Genomic DNA, 21,222 nt, shown 5'->3' with positions numbered 1-21,222 from the left:
CAGCATGATTTTTGGGTAAGATCTAAGTTATATATTGACCTGGGTGTGTGGCTGGTCCTTTGGGATCAGAATAACCTTTTATTTGAAGAGATTGGTTTTAAAGAACCTGTCATCTCTAAGTCTTGTATTTTCAGTGGTAATACAAGGACTGGAATGCCTAAGGAAACTGCTTTTATGACTTCTTGTTAGCCAGTGTGGTAAAAAGAAGTTTACTTTTGTTGCTGGTTTGGTATATCCTATGGGGGATTAGCCACCAGTCTTGGGGTGTATCTGCCCTATTTCTCAGCAGTTTGTCCTGAGTTTGGCATCCTCAGTTGTGACCCACTAAGACCTTCTAAAAGATAAGGTCAGAATGATAGTACATAATAAAGATCTTTTAATTAAACCAACATGTACAAGGTGATGGGGAATAACTAGCAACATCAGGGGATGAAACACCCTCTCATAAAAATTGTAAGCATCTATTTTAGCTGTTAAGCATTACATTTAGTGTAAAATATTAATAATGCACCTCAAGTAAAAATGAATGTTATTGGGTTGCTGAAATATAATGATAGAATACACAACCAGTTTGGGGTGTCTGCCCTGCTTTTTAAAGTCTCCCCTGAGGTTGGTCATGAACCACTCCAGACACCATGTACCAGTAAAAGGGCAATTAGTGAAGGCAAATAATAAATGTGATTATCGTCATCAAGCAATGGCATCCTGACCAGAAGCCTAACAATTGCTTTCTAGAAGAAGCTGGCATCCTACCTTTCCTAAGGTAAAATAAAATACCCACCAATACCCACCAATAATGAAAATACCCACCAACAATGAAACCCATCCTCCATCAACTAAGAGTAACAAGGACCCCGTTCACAGATGAGTAACCCAATGCTCTCTGAGTACATCTAGAACCTGAATAAGTGACACCAGATGAGAAAGAAAGAATGAAAGAACAAAAGAATGAATGAATGAATGAATGAATGAACAGAAAGAAAACACACACAAAAAGAAACCACCCATTGCTGCACCCTCAACCTTGTCTCCAATGGTTCTGCTCATACAAAAGCCAAGCTTAGTCTGAAAGCACTTGATAATATCTATGAAGCTAGCCTGAACTTACCAGGCTGTTCTCCTCCCAGAGCACTTCCACTGATCAGAACACTGAGGATGCTCTGATACAAGTGAAGAAGGCCTGTCTTATTTCCCACACCATCATAGAGTAAGATTTAAACTGTTTATCATAGTTTGTCCAGCTGAGATTGCTATTTCTGCTGCCTTCACTCTAGCCATTTACCTTTCTGATCTATCTCTTCTTCTATCTGTCTATAGTACTGTTTCTAAAAAAGGTATCACTGTGATATCTAAGTGTCACAAGCCATCTCTATACCAAGGTGACCTGTGATGAAGAATCAAGATAAGAGAGCAATCAAGGGATATGAGAGCAATTAACCATAGTCCGACTCCAGGACAAGTTATTAGATCATCTAGTAGGCCATTGGCACATTCTGCACAACTGAAGAAACTGTTTTCACCTGAGGGCACTGTTTTCACTGATGATGTCACTAGAGATCACTTTTATTATCATGCTGATGTGGGGCGGAGGGTTATGTTGTGAAATCTTAGTGCATTGAACTTCAGTCCTAGTATGTCTACAGCTCCCATTGAAATCATTGTCTGCAGGGTTGTTGTAGTGGTGCTGCTCCGAGGATATGAGAGACAAACCTTTTGTTGGACTGAGCTCCACAGACCTCCACAGACCTGAAGAAGACCTTCACGGAGCTCAAGATACTACCCCACCCACCTTGTCTCTCTCAGTTAAAATCACTGGAAGTTTTGGACACACAAGTAATACAGGGATATGCCCTTTATATGCCTAAGTAATACATTACAGCAAAATGGCTCCATCAAGTGGAAAAAGCCAGGGCCAACTCCTATCTCCTCCTATTGAGAGGAAAGTATGCATAGCTGACAGTTCCTATCTCAAGCAGGAAACACCTGGAGAGACTAATAGCTCCCCTCTTTAGCATGGGAAGTGGAAAGGGCTATCTGTGTCCTCTTCAGCATGCCCATATTCCATTTTCATGTTGTTGTCAGATAGAGACAATTCCCATCCTGTCTGGCATCCTTACTGTTTAAGGGGGGAATGGGACCTATCTTATCATGTGACCAAATCTGGAAAATGTCTAAAAACATTTTCTTCCTTATTATTTTATATTTATTTTCTTTCTTTTCCAATTTGCAATTCTGTCAACTTGAATATAAAAATTACTAAATTTTACACCTGTTTTAAATAACATTTTTATTGTCCACAGTCTTTTGTTAGAAAAGGGGACCAGGAAATCTATAATTTAAGGGAATTTTCTGAGAAATACTACAATTTTAATTTTTCTTATATTCTATAATCCAATATTGGAAAACAAAGTTAAAACTTGGAAACTAGCATCTGCAAGCAACTTTTGCAGTATCAGAGAAAATAAGGTAAAGGTAATAATATACTTTCCTACAATTAAGTTATGATTAATAACAATTCTCATACAAATCGATGTTCAAGAGTGAAATAAAATCCAAGTAAAAGATTCCATGGCAGTACACAATGTTTACACCTACTTTTGACAAGCTGCTCCCTCCTCTCCATAAAGTTAGTTTCTGTCACTAGGAGGGAGTAGATTAACATTTTTGCTTCCAAAGGGATGGCAGTCTGTTTTACTATTAATAGGGCAATATATTTAAAATAATATAAAATCATTCATCATATATGAAGGAAGGCACCTTGAGTGAAGAGTAGTTCTTGAGTCTTTCTTGAGTGAAGGGTAGTTATTACAAACCAGTATTTAGTATGAATAACACTTCATTCTTAATACAAAAAATTTATTGATATTTCTTCTCAGCAAAGACTTCTAATTTTAAAATTAAGTTTTAAAAGGAGTGTTTAATTAGATATTTCTGTGTCTGGCAGAGCTTCAGTGAACTACTATTTTAGTTACAATGTATAACAGACCATTTTAGGGCTCAAGGAAGAACAATAATAATTAAGAATAATAATTATTTCCAAGTCTTGTAAGCCCATTTCCATGCTGCATTATGGGGAAAAATGAATTATACTCCCATATGAAGATTAAAATAATGGACAAATAAAATAATCCAGTTTCAAGAAGAGACCCAAAGACACAATGATCTTGTGCCCATTCTTTTCACAGTGGAGACAAGGTAAGTTTTTTTCTCCGATTTTAAAGAGAGTCGGACAGACACCCTTGTGATTAAGGAGGGAAGGGTGGGAAGTAGGAGGTCGGGTTTCTATCCCCTCCTCAGTCACACACTTCTGGTATGACCATGGGCAACTTACTTCGCTTCTCTATAAGAATATCTCACCTACAAATGGGGACAGTCGTATCTAACTCACAGGGCTTTTGGCAGGCTTCATCACAGAACCTTAATTAACATTTTTCTAAAGTAGTTCGGCATCTTCAGATAGATTTCGCTATCTAAGTGAAAAGTTTTATTTCTTTAAGTAAAGAGTAGGGCTATCAATGGTCATAACTAATGAGAATTGAAAGATAAACTAGCAATTTCTACAATAATTGCCCAAGCAAATAAAGTTATTTTGGACGACCCTCAAAGTGCAACCCCTAATACTTACTCTATAAAATAACTAAAACTACATCGAAAACAATATTATTGTAACATAAGATTTTAATGCATAGAAAATAATTCTATCCCAATTCTATTATTTCTGTGTTTGCAATCAACACTTTTAATAGTAGTGGAAGAAACCGATAAAAACCAGACGATTCATATCAAATTATTACTATTGTTACTATTTTACAAAGCGTCAAATGAGACAATTAATTATTAAAATGGCTGTAAATATCTGTTATAAAAGGAAGTTGTAATCCTTCTAAAACAAGAGGATATCACTAACCGTTCCACAGACATTGGACGCCATCACTAGCTGTTTCTCCATCTCCCGGTTCTCGGCAAAGTGAGGGACGTTGGGGCTGAAAACCATCAGGTCATTCTTGGCGGTGCCTTCCCCGACACACAGGTTCCGGCTCTGGCGCTGCGAATAGGACCAACTCCCCAACTCGCTCGAGCACACCACGGTGGCTTTCCCAGGACCGCACATCACTTCCGGACCCGGATGGCATCTCAGGCCAACGTACACGATAATCACCAACACAAATAGCCCGGACAACGAGCAAATCGCGATCATTAAAGACACGTTCAGGTCAACCAAGGGCCCTTCGCTCCCGACCCTTTGCCTCGAGTCCCATTTCACAGCCTGCGGACTCTCCACCAGGGACAGGCTGACCGTGGCTGTCGCTGACAGCGCCGGCTCCCCATGGTCCTTCACCAGGATCACGAGTCTCTGGCTGGGGCCGTCCGCCTCCTCCAAGGCCCGCGTGGTGCTGATCTCCCCGCTGTACACACCCACCCGGAAAGGCCCCGCAGCCCCGGCCTCCTGCACTTCGTAGCGAAGCCACGCGTTGTAGCCGGAATCCGCATCCACCGCTCGGACCTTGCCCACCACGTGCCCTGCGCCGGCCGACAGCGGAACCAGCTCGGGCCCTGGCGAGCCGCGGCTGGAGCCAGGCGGGGACACTGCCGGCGCGTTGTCATTTTCATCCAGGACGAAGAGCTGCACAGTCACGTTCCCGCACAAGGAGGGGAACCCGGCGTCCCTCGCGCTCACCTGGAACTGCAGCACTTGCAGCTCCTCGTAGTCAAAGGGCTGCAGCCCATAGATGTGCCCGCTCTCCGAGTGCACCGAGATGTAGCTCGACACGGGCTGCTGCTCTCCCACACTGCGCTCCACCACCGAGTAGCTCACAAAGGCGTTTTCCCGCACGTCCGGGTCCGACGCCGACACGCTCAAGAGATGGGCCCCGGGACGGTTGTTTTCCTTCACAAACACCGTGTACACGGGCTGAGGGAAAGCAGGGGCGTTATCGTTCACATCCGCGATCGGCACCAAAATGCTGCTGCTGGCCGAGAGAGACGGGGCCCCTTCGTCTCTGGCTGTCACCAGGATCTTATATTCAGACACTCGCTCCCGATCCACGGCCTCCGCCAGCACCAGCGAGTGATAATTCTTAAAGGTGGAGACGAGCTGAAAGGGCAGGTCCGGGGGGATGGAGCAGGTGACTTTGCCGTTGTCTCCCGAGTCCCGGTCGGAGACGCTAATAAGAGCCACCACTGTCCCCGGGGGAGCGTCCTCCGGCACCGGCAGGGAAAGAGAAGTCACGGCCAGCTCAGGGGTGTTATCGTTCACGTCCAAAACCTCTAACTCAATATTGCAGTGTCCTGACAAAGGAGGATTACCTTTATCTTTTGCCTCAACTTGAATGTCATATACATTAATTTCTTCGAAATCCAAACGGCTTTTGACTCTGACCTCTCCTGTATTTAGATCTAAACTAAACATATCTCCTCCAGTGGGAGGAACGAAACTGCTAAAAGTATATGAAACCTCTTTATTACTTCCTTCATCCAAATCGGTGGCGTTGAGTTTGATGACTAATGTCCCATTAGCTGCATTTTCGAACAATCGAATCTTGTAAACAGACTGATTAAATACAGGCGCGTTGTCATTGGCATCCAGCACAGTGATCACCAGCTGAATTGTGCCCCTCAGCTCCGGTTTGCCCCCATCTGTGGCCGTGAGTAATAAATTATGCTCAGGAGTCTCCTCTCTATCCAGAGATTTCTTTAGCACCAGCACTAAGGATTTCTTGTTGTCATCGTTTGATTTAACATTGAATGTGAAATGTTCACTTGAGCTCAGTTTATAGGTTAGCAGAGAGTTTGTGCCAATATCTGCGTCAAACGCGCCCTCTAGTGGGAAACGTGAGTCTGGCAGTCTCGATTCTGCAATACTGAGATACTTTTCATTTACAGGGAACACAGGAGCATTGTCATTTATATCCTGTATCTCCACTTCCACGTGAAATATCCTCAGGGGTTTGTCCACTATCACCTCCAGGTCAATGGCGCACAGGGGGCTCTGGCCGCACACCTCTTCCCTGTCTACTGGCGACTTAACAAACAAAACGCCGCTCTGCAAATTTACCTCAAAATAGTCTCCCCTGCCTTTGGAGACCATCCGGAACATCCGAGGCACCAGCTCCGACACCTCCAGCCCCAGGTCCTGGGCCAGGCGGCCCACAAAGGTGCCGTGTTTGGATTCCTCCGGCAGAGAATAACGGACCTGGCCGCTGCCCACCTCCCAGGCCGTGTGTAGCAGAACCAGCCGCAGCAGCTGCCCGGTTCCCAGGGAGTCTCGCCGGAGAACAGCCATCGCGGACACTGGGCGGTGTCGGTTTATGAATCAGCGATTTAACTGAAGGAACCGCAGAGTCCAGTGAATAAGGAAGATGCCCTTTGAAAGCAGTTTAATTTAATCCAGGCCCGACACGTCCGGGAGCCCGCCTGACGCGCTGAGGGGCAGGATTTTCAGGGCTTCTGGGGGAGGAGCTCTGTGTTGGTTTCTTTCTGAAATGTCTCTTTAGGCGACAGCGACACCTTGTGACTAAATGTGTAAGTACAATTGCAAATCATGCCTTTCAATTTTTTTAAATCTCAATAACTATTTTTCTTGATTCAGAAATGTTTCTTATATTTTACTGACTCATTAACTATACCACTTGCTATGTTCCACTAGTTCTTTTTATCATTAGCCTGCTATTGAAATAAACGCCTTCTATTTTGTCCTATTTTTATTTACCTTGAATATTTTGTAAATTTGGTATATATTGTCTCTATATTCAAATCTGAAACAGATGAATTCCTTTTTAAAATTACCATTGACACCATAAATATATGACGGTCACCCCGCCCTTATTCGCAAAGAAACACATACTCATAATTACCTGATAATGGTTGCTATTAACAACCATGTCCCCTCTTTTTTATAATGGCAAAATGTTGAAATATAAAATGTAGTAAACTTTGCTGGAAGTGGAAAATAATTCCCAGATATCTCAACTATGAACAGATGTCTTCATATGTGAAGTTTATATATTCATGACCTGATAGGTCTCCTACTGAAACCAGGAAATTGTTGGTTCAAGAGCCTCGGCTGATCTCAACTGAGGTGGCATCGTATCAGGAGAAGGGGCCAGACAATCCCTGAGGTACTCAGGGGCCATTTGAGATTTGAAGGTTAGAACCAATCTCTTCAGTTGTATTCGGGAGCTGTACACTACTACAGTCAATGGTGCAGGGAGTGTAGTAGGCTCTCTGCCAGAAGCGTCTCTTAACTATCAAGTTAAACATATTTTGCATTCGTTGAAGTTTCCTGATTTTTCCCAAGGAATCAAAGCTCAAGATGTTTAATTATTTCCTGTAACGCCTTCATCTAAAAGTTAAACAGGTGGGAGAAAAGACTAGAACGCTACAATAACCCACATGAGCTACCCCTTAGTCATATGAGAAATCAGAAAACATATACCTTCTGAGACCTCTCACCGAGAAAGGTAAATAATCAAGAGCAAATCCATCCAACCCTGCCAGGTTCCACGAAACCTCACTCTCAACGATATCAAAGACAGTTGATATACTCAGCTAAAATAATCCACATGGACGCTTGCTCTTCATCCATTGCCAGAGGGAAATCATTGACCAACAAGAATAAAGAAGGCTCCATGCCATAGCCAGAAGGCAGAAACATGTCAACTACTTACATAAACACTAAAGAACAACAACACGGTTTTCCACAACTGGAAAAACCTTGAGTCATCTGCCATCTCTTGTAGGCAGTTAAGTTTGGGCCGCTGGCCCTGTATTCTCTCAAGCAGGAAACATCTAGTAGCCTGTTAGTTTCTCTTCACAGTGGAAAAAGACTGGAGAGCCGTATGTTTCCTCTTATAAGACGAAACCCGCATTTGAAGACTATTTTATATATATACACATTTTATGACCTTGATGGTCTCATATGCAAGCTATTGCCTTCCAATATCTGCTTGCCTGGGAGGGCAGGCAACAACATAGATCTAATCATGACAGGGTCTAACCAGCATGGAGTCTGCAATGGAATATCGAATCATATTAATCTTTTAGAATTCTTTGAATATGTCAATAAAATAGTAAATAAAAATAACCATCTGACACAATTTATTTAGACTTACAAAACTGACAAATTTGTATGCAGGCAACTAAAGAAGTTAAGTAGTCTTGAGGTGAGAGGCAAAGTATTGTCTTGGATCAAAAACTGCCAGCTAGACAGAAAGTAGAGGTAGAATTAAGTGGTCAGGTTGCATCATGGCAAAAGTTAACAGCGGTTCCTAAAGGTTTTGAACTAGGTTTTGTGTTGTTTAATATTTAATTACCTGGAAGGGAATGATATAAATTCAGGTATCAAAATCTGTAGATGACACAAACTTATGTACGTTAGTCGGGAGCAAAGCAAATGGCGAGGAACTTCAGAGAGACCCCAACAAGCTAGGTGAATGGACAACAAGATGGCAAATGAAATGTAATGTCAACAAATGCAAAGAAAAGCATATTGGAGGGGGGAAATAAACTACATCTACACCTTATAAAGTTCTAAATGTATCAACCCACGACAGGGACTTGGGTGCTACTGTAGACAGCTTAATAAAAACCTCTGCTCAATGTTCAGCTGCCGTCAAAAAGTCAACAAGTTGTTAGGATGCACCAAGAATGGGACAGAGAATAATATGGAAAATATTATAAGCCTTTACATAAATCTATAGTGTGACCTCATTTGGATACTGTGTGTAGCACTAGCCACCTGATCGCAAAACAATATATTGCACAACTGAAAGACGTTCAGAAAGGGTGAGGAGAACGGTCAAGGGCCTGGAAAAGGTCTTATGTTAAGAGAGATTTAAAAGGTTGGGATTGTTTACCTTAGAAAGAAGATGATATAAAATAAGAAATAGTCTAGAAAAGGACCCTCTGTTCTCTCTGTCTCATAACACAAGAACAAGGGGATATTAAATTAAATTAAGAGGTAGGAAATTCAAAACCTGTTACAAGGAAATATTTTTTCACACGAAGTGTAATTAGATTGGGGAACCTTGTCGCCATAGAAAGTCCTTGAGACCAAGAATTTAACGAGATTCATAAAGAGGTTGGATATTTATATGGATATCAAGAATAGCCAGTTATCATAAAAAAATGCCACAACGTTTCTGGGAGGGCTATTAAACCATTTGCTTCAGGGTTTAAGCCAATCTCTAATTATTAGAGATCGGAATGATACCTAAAGGTGGGGCAGAGTATCCCACATGTGCCTGTTGTGGGGTTCTTATATCTTCCTCTGAAGCATCTGCTACTTGCTACTGTCAGAGACAGGATACTGGACTAAATGGCCCTTTGGTCTGATCCAGTCTGGCAATGCCAATGTTCCTGTGATCTTACTCTATTTTAATTTAATTTATATTTTATCCAACTTTCAATTCTGTAAAATTTGTTAGAAAAATGGTCCTATATTTTGCTGGGGACGGGAGTTAAGCCAACATTAATTATTCTTACGAGCACATACCCATAAAATTTCTAAAGAACTATGACCAAAGATATCACCAAAGACAGATCATTTTCCCTGACCCAATATCAGACAAGAAGTAAAATCAGGAAAACAACAGCTGAAATGGCTCAGGTATATGGATGTACAGTCAGTGGAAATAGGTAATAAAAACAATCTGCTGTCTTTAATCACTCTGAAATAAATTTCAAAAAAGCATTCCATTGGCGTAAATAACGGTGATACCTATTCTTTAAAAAGTACATGCTCCTCTTCATAAGATTAGTTACTGTTCATTACCATGGGAGAATAGCTGAATATTCTAGGGAATGATAATCTGTATCACGCCTGATAGAACAATACAGTTGGGAGATAACTGGGGGAGGGGCATTATCTGTTATTAATCAAACATCTAAGACCTATAAGTAGAGTCCCTATGATTCTAGTGACCAGCTTGAAAGTGCCAACAGATAATACTAATCTATTTGAGTACTTTTTTTCCTGTGATCAAGAGGAGTTATTACAGAAATACACCTTGAATATAGGGTAATATTATTAAATGATTTTGTTCACCATGCTCCACTGAAACCTCAAGTGATTTAAGTGTAATAAAGGACTCTGGAACTATAATTAAGAAACAAATATAACAAAAAACACTGTTTCCCGGATGGTATTCCAGTACTTCATTGTAAGGAAAATACACCATCTAATAGGTAAAAGAGAAAAGTGATAAAACTCCAGTAGGACAGCATAGCTACCATAAAGGAACCAAAGAGAAGAAAGGTGCTCTTGAGGTTAAAGACACATGCTAAGAAATCTGATTTCTCTTTCTGTGTTATCTTCTGCGAATCATTGCGTGTTTCTGTGTCTGAGTTCCCCATCTTCAAATGGGAAAAGAAATATCACAGATGCGCTGAGATACTTAATTATTTTGAAATCCCCAAAGGGAATTCACCGCAGAATTGTTGTTTCATTTATTTATACATATGTTTGCTAATTTTTTAGAAATCGACTAGAGGCTAAAAGACACGAGGCACAGGAAGGGTCATCACCGAAAAAGACAGGTTTCAGAGTAACAGCCGTGTTAGTCTGTATTCGCAAAAAGAAAAGGAGTACTTGTGGCACCTTAGAGATTAACCAATTTATTTGAGCACGAAAGCTTATGCTCAAATAAATTGGTTAGTCTCTAAGGTGCCACAAGTACTCCTTTTCTTTTCACCGAAAAAGAATAAGTTATAAAATAGTCATCATTGCTGCGTAGAATGTATTGACTAGGCACTGAAAATTGCTGACACCGACTCAATGTTTTATCACTGAGAAGGGCAAAATAAGAGAAGAGTGACGTTGGTGTAAATTGTGGAAAATTGGTTCAATATAAATCAATGAGAGTTTACAGAAGATGAGCAATCGTGATGTGGAGTATTCTGCCTTTCAGTTTGGAAAGTACATTTGAAAGAGATGAGCGCCGAATACAGAAAATCGCGTCTGGGGTCTCCATGTAAAATATAGAGAGGACCATTTTCATAGCCATTCCGGGTTTTTACATTAATTCAAATTAAATCGGGGGGCGGGGATTCACTATTCACACAGAATAACACTCCCCTGAGCCATTTCTCCTCTCTGGGTCAGCAACGTCTGGAAGACTTTGACAAGAATTCGTAAAATTTTTAGAAACTTTCAAACAGCCTTACATTTTCTCCCAAATTAGAAAACGCTTAGAAAATCTCAGACAAAACCAAAAAGGACATCGTCACTAACCGTTCCACAGAGATTAGGCGTCATCTCCTGCTGTTTCTCTTTTTCTCCGTTCTCTGCAGAGTTAGGAAAGTTGGGGCTGAAAACCATGAGGTCATTCTTGGCGGTGCCTTCCCCGACACACAGGTTCCGGCTCTGGCGCTGGGAATAGGACCAACTCCCCACCTCGCTCGAGCACACCACGGTGGCTTTCCCAGGACCGCACATCACTTCCGGACCCCGGTGGCATCTCAGGCCAACGTACACGACAATCACCAACACAAATAGCCCGGACAACGAGCAAATTGCGATCGTTAAAGACACGTTCATGTCGACCAAGGGCCCTTCGCTCCCGACCCTTTGCCTCGAGTCCCATTTCACAGCCTGCGGACTCTCCACCAGGGACAGGCTGACCGTGGCTGTCGCTGACAGCGCCGGCTCCCCATGGTCCTTCACCAGGATCACGAGTCTCTGGCTGGGGCCGTCCGCCTCCTCCAAGGCCCGCGTGGTGCTGATCTCCCCGCTGTACACACCCACCCGGAAAGGCCCCGCAGCCCCGGCCTCCTGCACTTCGTAGCGAAGCCACGCGTTGTAACCGGAATCCGCATCCACCGCTCGGACCTTGCCCACCACGTGCCCTGCGCCGGCCGACAGCGGAACCAGCTCGGGCCCTGGCGAGCCGCGGCCGGAGCCAGGCGGGGACACTGCCGGCGCGTTGTCATTTTCATCCAGGACGAAGAGCTGCACAGTCACGTTCCCGCACAAGGAGGGGAACCCGGCGTCCCTCGCGCTCACCTGGAACTGCAGCACTTGCAGCTCCTCGTAGTCAAAGGGCTGCAGCCCATAGATGTGCCCGCTCTCCGAGTGCACCGAGATGTAGCTCGACACGGGCTGCTGCTCTCCCACACTGCGCTCCACCACCGAGTAGCTCACAAAGGCGTTTTCCCGCACGTCCGGGTCCGACGCCGACACGCTCAAGAGATGGGCCCCGGGACGGTTGTTTTCCTTCACAAACACCGTGTACACGGGCTGAGGGAAAGCAGGGGCGTTATCGTTCACATCCGCGATCGGCACCAAAATGCTGCTGCTGGCCGAGAGAGACGGGGCCCCTTCGTCTCTGGCTGTCACCAGGATCTTATATTCAGACACTCGCTCCCGATCCACGGCCTCCGCCAGCACCAGCGAGTGATAATTCTTAAAGGTGGAGACGAGCTGAAAGGGCAGGTCCGGGGGGATGGAGCAGGTGACTTTGCCGTTGTCTCCCGAGTCCCGGTCGGAGACGCTAATAAGAGCCACCACTGTCCCCGGGGGAGCGTCCTCCGGCACCGGCAGGGAAAGGGAAGTCAGGGCCAGCTCAGGGGCGTTATCGTTCACGTCTAACACTTCCACCACGAGGGTGCAATGTCCAGTCAAGGGGAAAGTACTTTTATCAGTGGCTTCGATTTGAATTTCATATAACCTGATATTTTCGAAGTCTAATTCTCCTTTAAATCTTACTTCACCAGTGTTTGGATCTAAACTAAACATATTTCTTAAATTAGGATTAAAAGAATTAGTAAATGAATATGAAATGTCTTTATTAATTCCCTCATCTAAATCGGTTGCATTGAGTTTAATGATTAATGTCCCATTAGACGCATTTTCTAACAAACGCACTTCATAGACGGACTGATTAAACACAGGCGCGTTATCATTGGCATCCAGCACAGTGATCACCAGCTGAACTGTGCCCGTGAGCTCCGGTTTGCCCCCATCAGTGGCAGTGAGTAATAAATGATGCACGGAGGTTTCCTCTCTATCCAGATGTTCTTTTAACAGAAGGACTAACGATTTTCTTTGCTCGTTATTTTTCTTCACATCTATACTGAAATATTCATTTGGGCTGAGTTTATAGGTTAGCAGAGAATTTATACCAATATCTGCGTCAGACGCGCCCTCTAGTGGGAAACGCGAGTCTGGGAGTCTGGATTCTAAAATAAATAGATTTTTTTCAGGTGCGGGAAAAGCAGGAGCATTGTCATTTATATCCTGTATCTCCACTTCCACGTGAAATATCCTCAGGGGTTTGTCCACTATCACCTCCAGGTCAATGGCGCACAGGGGGCTCTGGCCGCACACCTCTTCCCTGTCTACTGGCGACTTAACAAACAAAACGCCGCTCTGCAAATTTACCTCAAAATAGTCTCCCCTGCCTTTGGAGACCATCCGGAACATTCGAGACACCAGCTCCGACACCTCCAGCCCCAGGTCCTGGGCCAGGCGGCCCACAAAGGTGCCGTGTTTGGATTCCTCCGGCAGGGAATAACTGACCTGGCCGCTGCCCACCTCCCAGGCCGTGTGTAGCAGAACCAGCCGCAGCAGCTGCCCGGTTACCAGGGCGTCTCGCCGGAGAAGTGCCATCGCGGACTCGGTTTGCCTTTTTATAAATTATCTCCTTTCGTAGATATTAAAGTAGATGAGAAAAAAACCCGTAATATCCGTCTACAGATTTCAGCCCAGACCCCAGGCTCTGAATGACTGTAATTTTCCGTTGTTGGAGGCAGGAGTTCAATTTTAATTTGTTACATTTCTTTAGTGAACAGCGACACCATGTGCGTGAATGTGGTTGTAGCTTTCTAACCGTCAGGGATTTTTTTTATGTGTTTCAGAATTATTCTGAAATTTCTAGTATTTCCAAATGTTGCCGTTCTCACTGAAAAATTGAACTCCCTCATGAAACTGGGGATTGTTTTGTTGTGTTGGAATAGTTATCTTCATGATTAACTAAAGTATGTTTCTAGCCCAGGTATACTAGCCTCCATCTTTTTAATGAATGTTAGAAATTTTAGTGTAAAGACAAATATACTATCCTATAGCATGTATATATGTTGTTGACGTATTTTTGTGGCATGTCATTCGATATGTGCAAAACTTTCACTGCGCTCCCAGAACTTTTGTGTTTTACTCACCATTCTTTCACACCTGAGAATTTTTTCCCGTTACTAATAAGATTTTTTTACTTATTTTGTGGAGTGCAAACTGCACAATTGTAGACATTTGCATGTATTGGTTTTCTCTCTGTCGCTCTCTTTTTTGGCTAATTCGTTGGTTGGTTTTGCCCAAGATGAAGTAAATTAGAGTGTTTGCCTCTGTTAGGGAGACGGGTGAACGGCGGGGTTTGTCCTATGCTCAGCAAGGCACGTGTGCACCAAGTGAGATGTCCTGTTGACCTTAATGGATGAATTCATTTGTGTAAAATTAGGCATGTGCTTAAGTACCTTGCTGAATTGGAGGTTACCCTATAGAAGTTAGATCTGCACTGTGTGAGCAAAATTAACACCTGAGCGCTGAAAAAGGGCTACATCTCTCTCGTGCTATTCAAGTAAAACTTCCATGAACTTCATTGAAACTGGGAGGAAGAAGGTGCACGGGACTTCGTCAGAAATTGAGTCATCTGACCATGATATTTACTAACCAGTCTCCAGAGCCGCATGTTCATTATTTTTTCACAGCTAAGTAAATTGCGATTTGGATTTTAAATCCGGGGAAGCATCTAGTGGGGTACACTAAAATGAAAGAGTTTCGTGGATTTTGAAAACGTTTTCTCTCTTAGCTCACTGCCTCCCTTAGTAAAAAGTTACATAATTTATTCTGCATAGACACCAATATTGGTGTATCATATCTGTGGTTTTCCTGCATAAATATTTTCAAGCAAATAATCCCAAGAACATGCCGCGCTGAATTCCCTTGCATCACTGTCCTCGTTTCTAAGACGTATTTCTACATTAATTCATGTTCCCAAACTCAGTATGATCAGAAAGGTCGATAGACTCTTTCTCATCCATTATCACCCAGTAGAACTAATGACAAATTCTCAGGAAGTTGCTTTGGTTCATTAAAAAGTGTACCAGTTCTTCTGAGGTTGTTGTTTTTTTTTTAATCTGACAGCTAAGTGATGAACAAGGTTGGTGAGACAAGGTGAGTGAGATGCTATCTTTAATTGGGCCAATTTATGCTGGTGAGAGAGACAAGCTTCATTTGACTTTAAGAAGAGCTCAGTGTAAGCTAGAAAGCTTGTCTATCTCACCAACAGAAGTTGGTCCAATAAAATATATTACCTCACTCACCCCCTCTCTAATATCCTGAGACCGCTACATCACTGAATTCGCTAAATGATGGTTTATCTAGGTATTTAACAGAATAAATCCAAAATATCACCAAACAGCCCCAAAAATCTAGCCATACACGTTTTGTTCCTTCACTAAACTTTAAAAACTCAGGAAATATTAAATCCAAAATACCATTTTTTCTTAGAAACGGGCACCAGTCTAATTCAGCTGCAGTCGAAGTATTCTTTATTATATTTACTGTACTCTCCAGTAAATTACCTGCCTTTTCTAAATTGCTTAAATACATATGCGATCGTACTCTGGTGTTGACTGTGTAGAGAGAAACAATAGATAGATATTAATTTCGTATTCTCCTATTACCTTAAATTGGCATAAATTCTTTTTTATTTCTGTAATTAATCTCGATAATTATTTAGAGATCAGAGATAGTATGAAATAGTAGAGATCTTAATAGTATGAAATACTAGCTAGGATAAAAAGACAAGGGCTATCAGTCTTTATACTTCAAAAACGTGATTGATATAGAGGGAGGAATCTCAGTATGACCTTGTATTGCACAGGTTTGTGCATTGTGGTGGTTTACATCTTTCTCTGATGCCATGGTAACTCTTGAAGACCCGGAACACATGTAAGGCGGCCCCTTTCTTTTCCCACTTCTCTCAACCTCCCCACCAATGACTTCTCATGACAATCCCTAACCTCATTGTCCACGCTCTTCGCTTTTAAAAATAAGATACCCGGGAAGTACAGATTGCTACCTGCGGCCCTATCACCAGCTATAGGTGATAATGGCATAAAAATCATCATGACTAGGTCTGCCTTTGAAAGTAAAGGTCACACAGTCTTAACTTGCCAACGATGAGGGAAAGTGTTTCTTGCAAATGCTGGTATTTTAGTGCCTAATACAAGAGATTAGTCCAGAATGATCCTCAGCTGTGCACCTCCTTGATGATCTGAGGATACAGACTTTGACTGGGAAGCAAAGAGGACGATTATGCCTGGTCTCCTCGCCCTAGCGGTATCACCTCTGTTTTACTTTGAATTCGTTTGAGCCAATTGCATATTGTCTCACTTTCTATCTTGCTGAAGTGTTGCAATAACTAACTGATGGCACTGTAACTTCGAATGCAGGTTTATCAGTCATCAACGTATTGTTGGCTCCTAATTTCCAGGGTCTCCAGTCGCATTCATGAGAAGTGCATTCCATGTTTGCTGGTGCATTTCTCGCCTTCAGATTTTGGATGAGGACCTATTACATCTAAAATGTTTCTCAATTTCTAGAATTTTAGGTTCTCTCTCAGATGCCCTAACAAGTGCTATAAAAGTAATTGATGGACCATATTCTTAACAGGTACGGAAGAATAAATCATCACCAGTTCGGGTTTCATAGGACAACTGAATGAAACAGATACTTTTCATTTCCAAAATGTTTGGGTATTCACATTTTTCCCATAAAGCACTTGAAGTCTGTCAGATCCGGAAGGGTCCTCTTTTATTTTTTCTTCAGTAAACCACTATGGAAATTAAAAGGCTTTATAGGCAACGTACAGGGGAAAAAGATTTATTTCCACCCTATAGCTGCTTCTCTTCTAACCAGTGCTCTTCAGGTGACCTCATATGGATGCTCACATGGAACATTTCACTGGACGGTCACAATTATGTGTCAATCCATCTGGGGTGCTCGTTGCATTATTTAATCAAAATAGCCTCAAACATACTTACTAAATCAAAATACAAAAAAGGTAAGGAAGTCAAAAACTACAAGATATGCTACATTTTGTGCGCAGATCATTCATAGTCGGATTTCCTCTTCCACTCATTCTTTCTCGTTTCATATCTCAGTAGGGCCAGCATAGTCCACACCAGGCTCTTCCCTATGACTTGTCAACGGTATTTCTCAAAATATGTTATAAGATATACAGGATGTTGGCCAATAAATTCTTTAGTTTATAATAGGGCTGTCAAGCGATTAAAAAAATTAATTGCGATTAATCGCACACTTAATAATAGAATACCGTTTATTTAAATATTTTTGAATGTTTTCTACATTTTCAAATATGTTGATTTCTATTACAACACAGAACACGAAGTGTACAGTGCTCACTTTATATTTATTTTTATTACAAATATTTTCACAGTAAAAACAAAGGAAATAGTATTTTTCAATTCATCTAATACAAGTACTATAGTGAAATCTCTTTATCATGAAAGTTGAATATACAAATGTAGAATTATGTACAAAAAATAACTGCATTCAAAAATAAAACAATGGAAAACTTTAGAGCCTACAAGTCCACTCAATACTACTTCAGCTAATCCCTGAGACAAACAAGTTTGGTTACAATTTGCAGGAGATAATGCTGTCTGTTTCTTGTTACAATGTCACCTGAAAGTGAGAACAGGCATTCACATGGCATTCACTGTTGTAGCCAGCGTTGCAAGATATTTACCTGCCAGATGCACTAAAGATTCATATGTCCCTTCATGCTTCAACCACCATTCCAGAGGACATGCTTCCATGCTGATGTCTGGTTTTTCTAGATAACAATCCAAAGCAGAGCAGACTGACCTATGTTCATTTGCATCATCTGAGTCAGATGCCACCAGAAGAAGATTGATTTTCTTTCTTTCTTTCTTTCTTTCTTTCTTTCTTTCTTTCTTTCTTTCTTTCTTTCCTTTTTTTTTTTTTTTTTTTTTGGTGGTTGGGTTCTGTAGTTTCTGTATCAGAGTGTTGCTCTTTTAAGACTTCTGAAAGATTGCTCCACACACAGTCCTGATCAGATTTTGGAAGGCACTTCAGATTCTGAAACCTTGGGTTGAGTGCTGTAGCTATTTTTAGAAATCTCAAACTGGTACCTTCTTTGCATATTGTCAAATCTGCTGTGAAAGTGTTCTTAAAACTGAGTCATCATCCAAGACTGCTATAACATGAAATATATGGCAGAATGTGGGTAAAACAGAACAGCAGACATACAATTCTCCCACAAGGAGTTCAGTCACAAATTTAATTAACCCATTATTTTTTTAATGAGCGTCATCAGCATGGAAGCATGTCCTCTGGAATGGTGGCCAAAGCATGAAGGGGCATACAAATGTTTAGCATATCTGGCAAGTAAATACCTTGCAAAACCAGCTACAAAAGTGCTATGCGAATGCCTGTTCTCACTTTCAGGTGACATTGTAAATAAGAAGCAGGCAGCAGTATCTTCCATAAATGTAAACAAACTTGGCTGAACAAGAATTAGGACTAAGTGGACTTGTAGGCTCTAAAATTTTACATTGTTTTCTTTTTGAGTGCAATTATGTAACAAAAAAATCTACATTTGTAAATTATATTTTCACAATAAAGAGATTGCACTGCAGTACTTGTATGAGGTGAATTGAAAAATATTATTTCTTTTGTTTATTATTTGTTTATTATAATACAAAGTGTACAGTGCTCATTTTATATTTATTTTTTATTACAAATATTTTCACAGTAAAAACAAACATAATATTGCAAATATTTGTAATAAAAATAATAATATAAAGTGAATAATATAAAGCACTGTACACTTTGTATTCTGTGTTGTAATAAAAATAAATATATTTCAAAATGTAGAAAAACATCCAGAAATATTTAATACATATCAATTGGTATTCTATTGTTTAACAGTGTGATTAACTGTGATTAATTTTTTTAATCACGATTAATTTTTTTGAGTTTATCACATGAGTTAACTGCAGCTAATCAACAGCCCTAGTTTATAATAGTCAATGGTAATCTCGGATTCTTTCTACTCTAAAGTAACAATTATAGCACTGTTGGATGAAATCTCATAAAATTATTCAAGTGGTTGCATGAAAAAGACTCTTAAATTCACATGATCACAGATCAAATTTTAAAAACAAAACAAAAGGCTGCTTTATTGTATTATAATATGAGGTAACATTTGCTGATAACACTATCGCTGGCTCCAGTCTGTTAAATACCACATCCTATGCCTTTGAGGTTCAGGGCTAAAGGGAGGTAGAAGAGCAAATGACTGGAGGACAAAACTGTATGAGGATATAATATTCATGTATGATGTTATACATGTACAAAGTACATTACAGTGTCCACTACATACATGGTATTAAATGCTACAAATCACAAATCAATCATAGAAAACAAATCAGTTACACTAAACTAGGATGCTAAAAGTGAATAAAAATTATATTAATTCAATGGAGCAATACCACCAATTTACTTCGGATGTCAATGATTAATTGATATGGCTGGGGTTTTATAGTGGAACTTAATTATAATTCTCTTTATTGGAACTAGTAGTTACATTTTTACATAAGTGAGAAAAATAAGCCAAAATACAACACATAAACACCTGTAAAAGCAAGCTAGTTATCATTTTAGTTGTCTAACACACTTTGATCATTCAGAAAATTTGGGGAAAAAAATAAATTCTATCCTGCTTAGAGTCTATTTTCATCTCTTGGTTATTTTACAAAAGGAGCTTCCATTGTTATTTTTTTCTCCTATCATGGGCATCATTGGTCTTTCCCAAATGGCTGCAAAACTTTCTTTTCTCTCTCATTGTCTTTATCATTTAAAATTTAAATTTAAAAATCAAATTAGTTTCAATTTTTATAAACACAGATATTCTCTTTCTTTAATATCAGTGAGAATTTGCATATCCTGGATGTCTGTAATTGTATAAATTCAAGTTTCTTAAACATTAGGGAATAGAAAAGCTTTTGGGAAAGTTCCCAATTTGTGTTTTCATTATTCCAATCCTCCATTAGTGCAGCAGCCTTTGTCATCAGTCTCCTCTTAGAGAGTAACAGAAAACTGTCAAACTAGGGCAACCAATAGTATCATCCCATTTCCCATATCAGTCTACCAGCTTGTTCTTATTTGATCATAATAATAAAAAGCCTACTGTTATGGTTGAGAAGAAAATCTCAGCCATGAACAAATATGAACCAAATGTAACTGATGCAGAGATGAGTCTGCAAAGAGCCTGGAAAAATAGCTGTGAGAGATGTGATCTGCCTCCTGCATCTCAGAGGGAGTTAACTCAGATGCCCAGTGGTGATACTTTATATGTCAACACTGATAACTGTTTCCTTCTTCATAAACAAAGGAGAAGGAGGATCACAGATCTACACTATTCACTGTGAGTGACCCTACATTCTTGTGCCAAAGTAGCTGTCCTTTCGAAGATGTCATCATTTATTTTTCTCCAATCAAGAAAGAGCCAAGGCTCAGGAGCCCAGCTGAGCACACATAGGCAGAACAAAGTTCAAGGAATCTAATGGAGCAGCCAAGCAACACAAAAATCAGGTTTTGAATTAGGGATGGAAATGTTCAATGGTTAACCAGTTAACTGGTAAGCATTCGATTTACCGTTAACTGACCTTAACCGTTAACCCCGTGTGCCAGTCGGACCAGCTCCATCCCAGTGCTGGCCAGAGCAGCTCCAGCCCTGGGCCAACCAGGTGGAGCAGCTACAGCCCCGTGCTGGCTGGAGCAGCCCCAACCCTGGCTACCCCATGCCAGCTGGAGCAGCCCTAGCCCCTGCTGCCCCATGCCAGCCAGAGAAACACCAGCCTCAGCTGCAGCTGGACGGACCCTAGCCCTGGCTGTGCCAGCCAGCCGGAGCAACCCCAGCCCTAGACCTGCAGGTCCAGCCCCCGCCTTGGCCTCCCCATGCCAGCCAGACAAAGGGACCCCAGCCCTGGCTGCCCTGCACTAGCCAGCCAGCCAGCCAACCTCAGCCCCAGCTGTGTGGTGCCTGCAGGAGCAACCTTGGTTAACCGGTTAAATGATATAATTTTAATCATTTAAATGATTAACTTTTTACATGATATTTACCATCCCTATTTTGAATACCTGCATAATTTGTCCAAATCACCCATGCCATGTCAATG

The 21,222-nt window shown here is 41.4% G+C and overlaps 2 protein-coding genes and 1 pseudogene across 6 annotated transcripts in view; all 3 read right to left on the bottom strand.

The window, feature by feature from the left end:
• LOC140915797 (protocadherin alpha-C2) overlaps nucleotides 1–21,222 on the bottom strand; it is a 362,081-nt gene that overhangs the window by 255,554 nt on the left and 85,305 nt on the right. The gene's annotated exons all lie outside the window — the stretch shown is intronic.
• On the bottom strand, nucleotides 3,855–6,433 carry LOC144930785 (protocadherin alpha-8-like). The gene has a single exon (XM_078854037.1). It carries the CDS (start codon nucleotides 6,281–6,283, stop codon nucleotides 3,884–3,886), a length of 2,400 nt encoding a protein of 799 aa, XP_078710163.1. The 5' UTR covers nucleotides 6,284–6,433; the 3' UTR covers nucleotides 3,855–3,883.
• On the bottom strand, nucleotides 11,198–13,704 carry LOC144930796 (protocadherin alpha-13 pseudogene; annotated as a pseudogene).

Source organism: Lepidochelys kempii, chromosome 8, assembly GCF_965140285.1.
Source record: "Lepidochelys kempii isolate rLepKem1 chromosome 8, rLepKem1.hap1, whole genome shotgun sequence".
In the NCBI taxonomy this organism is placed as follows: Eukaryota; Metazoa; Chordata; order Testudines; family Cheloniidae; genus Lepidochelys; species Lepidochelys kempii.
The sequence above is the reverse complement of the archived record's forward strand: the minus strand, read 5'-3'. Positions and strand labels throughout refer to the sequence as shown.

Coding starts and splice junctions, on each gene's coding strand:
- LOC144930785 (XM_078854037.1), bottom strand. CDS start 6,283: ATGGCTGTTCTCCGGCGAGACTCCCTGGGAACCGGGCAGCTGCTGCGG.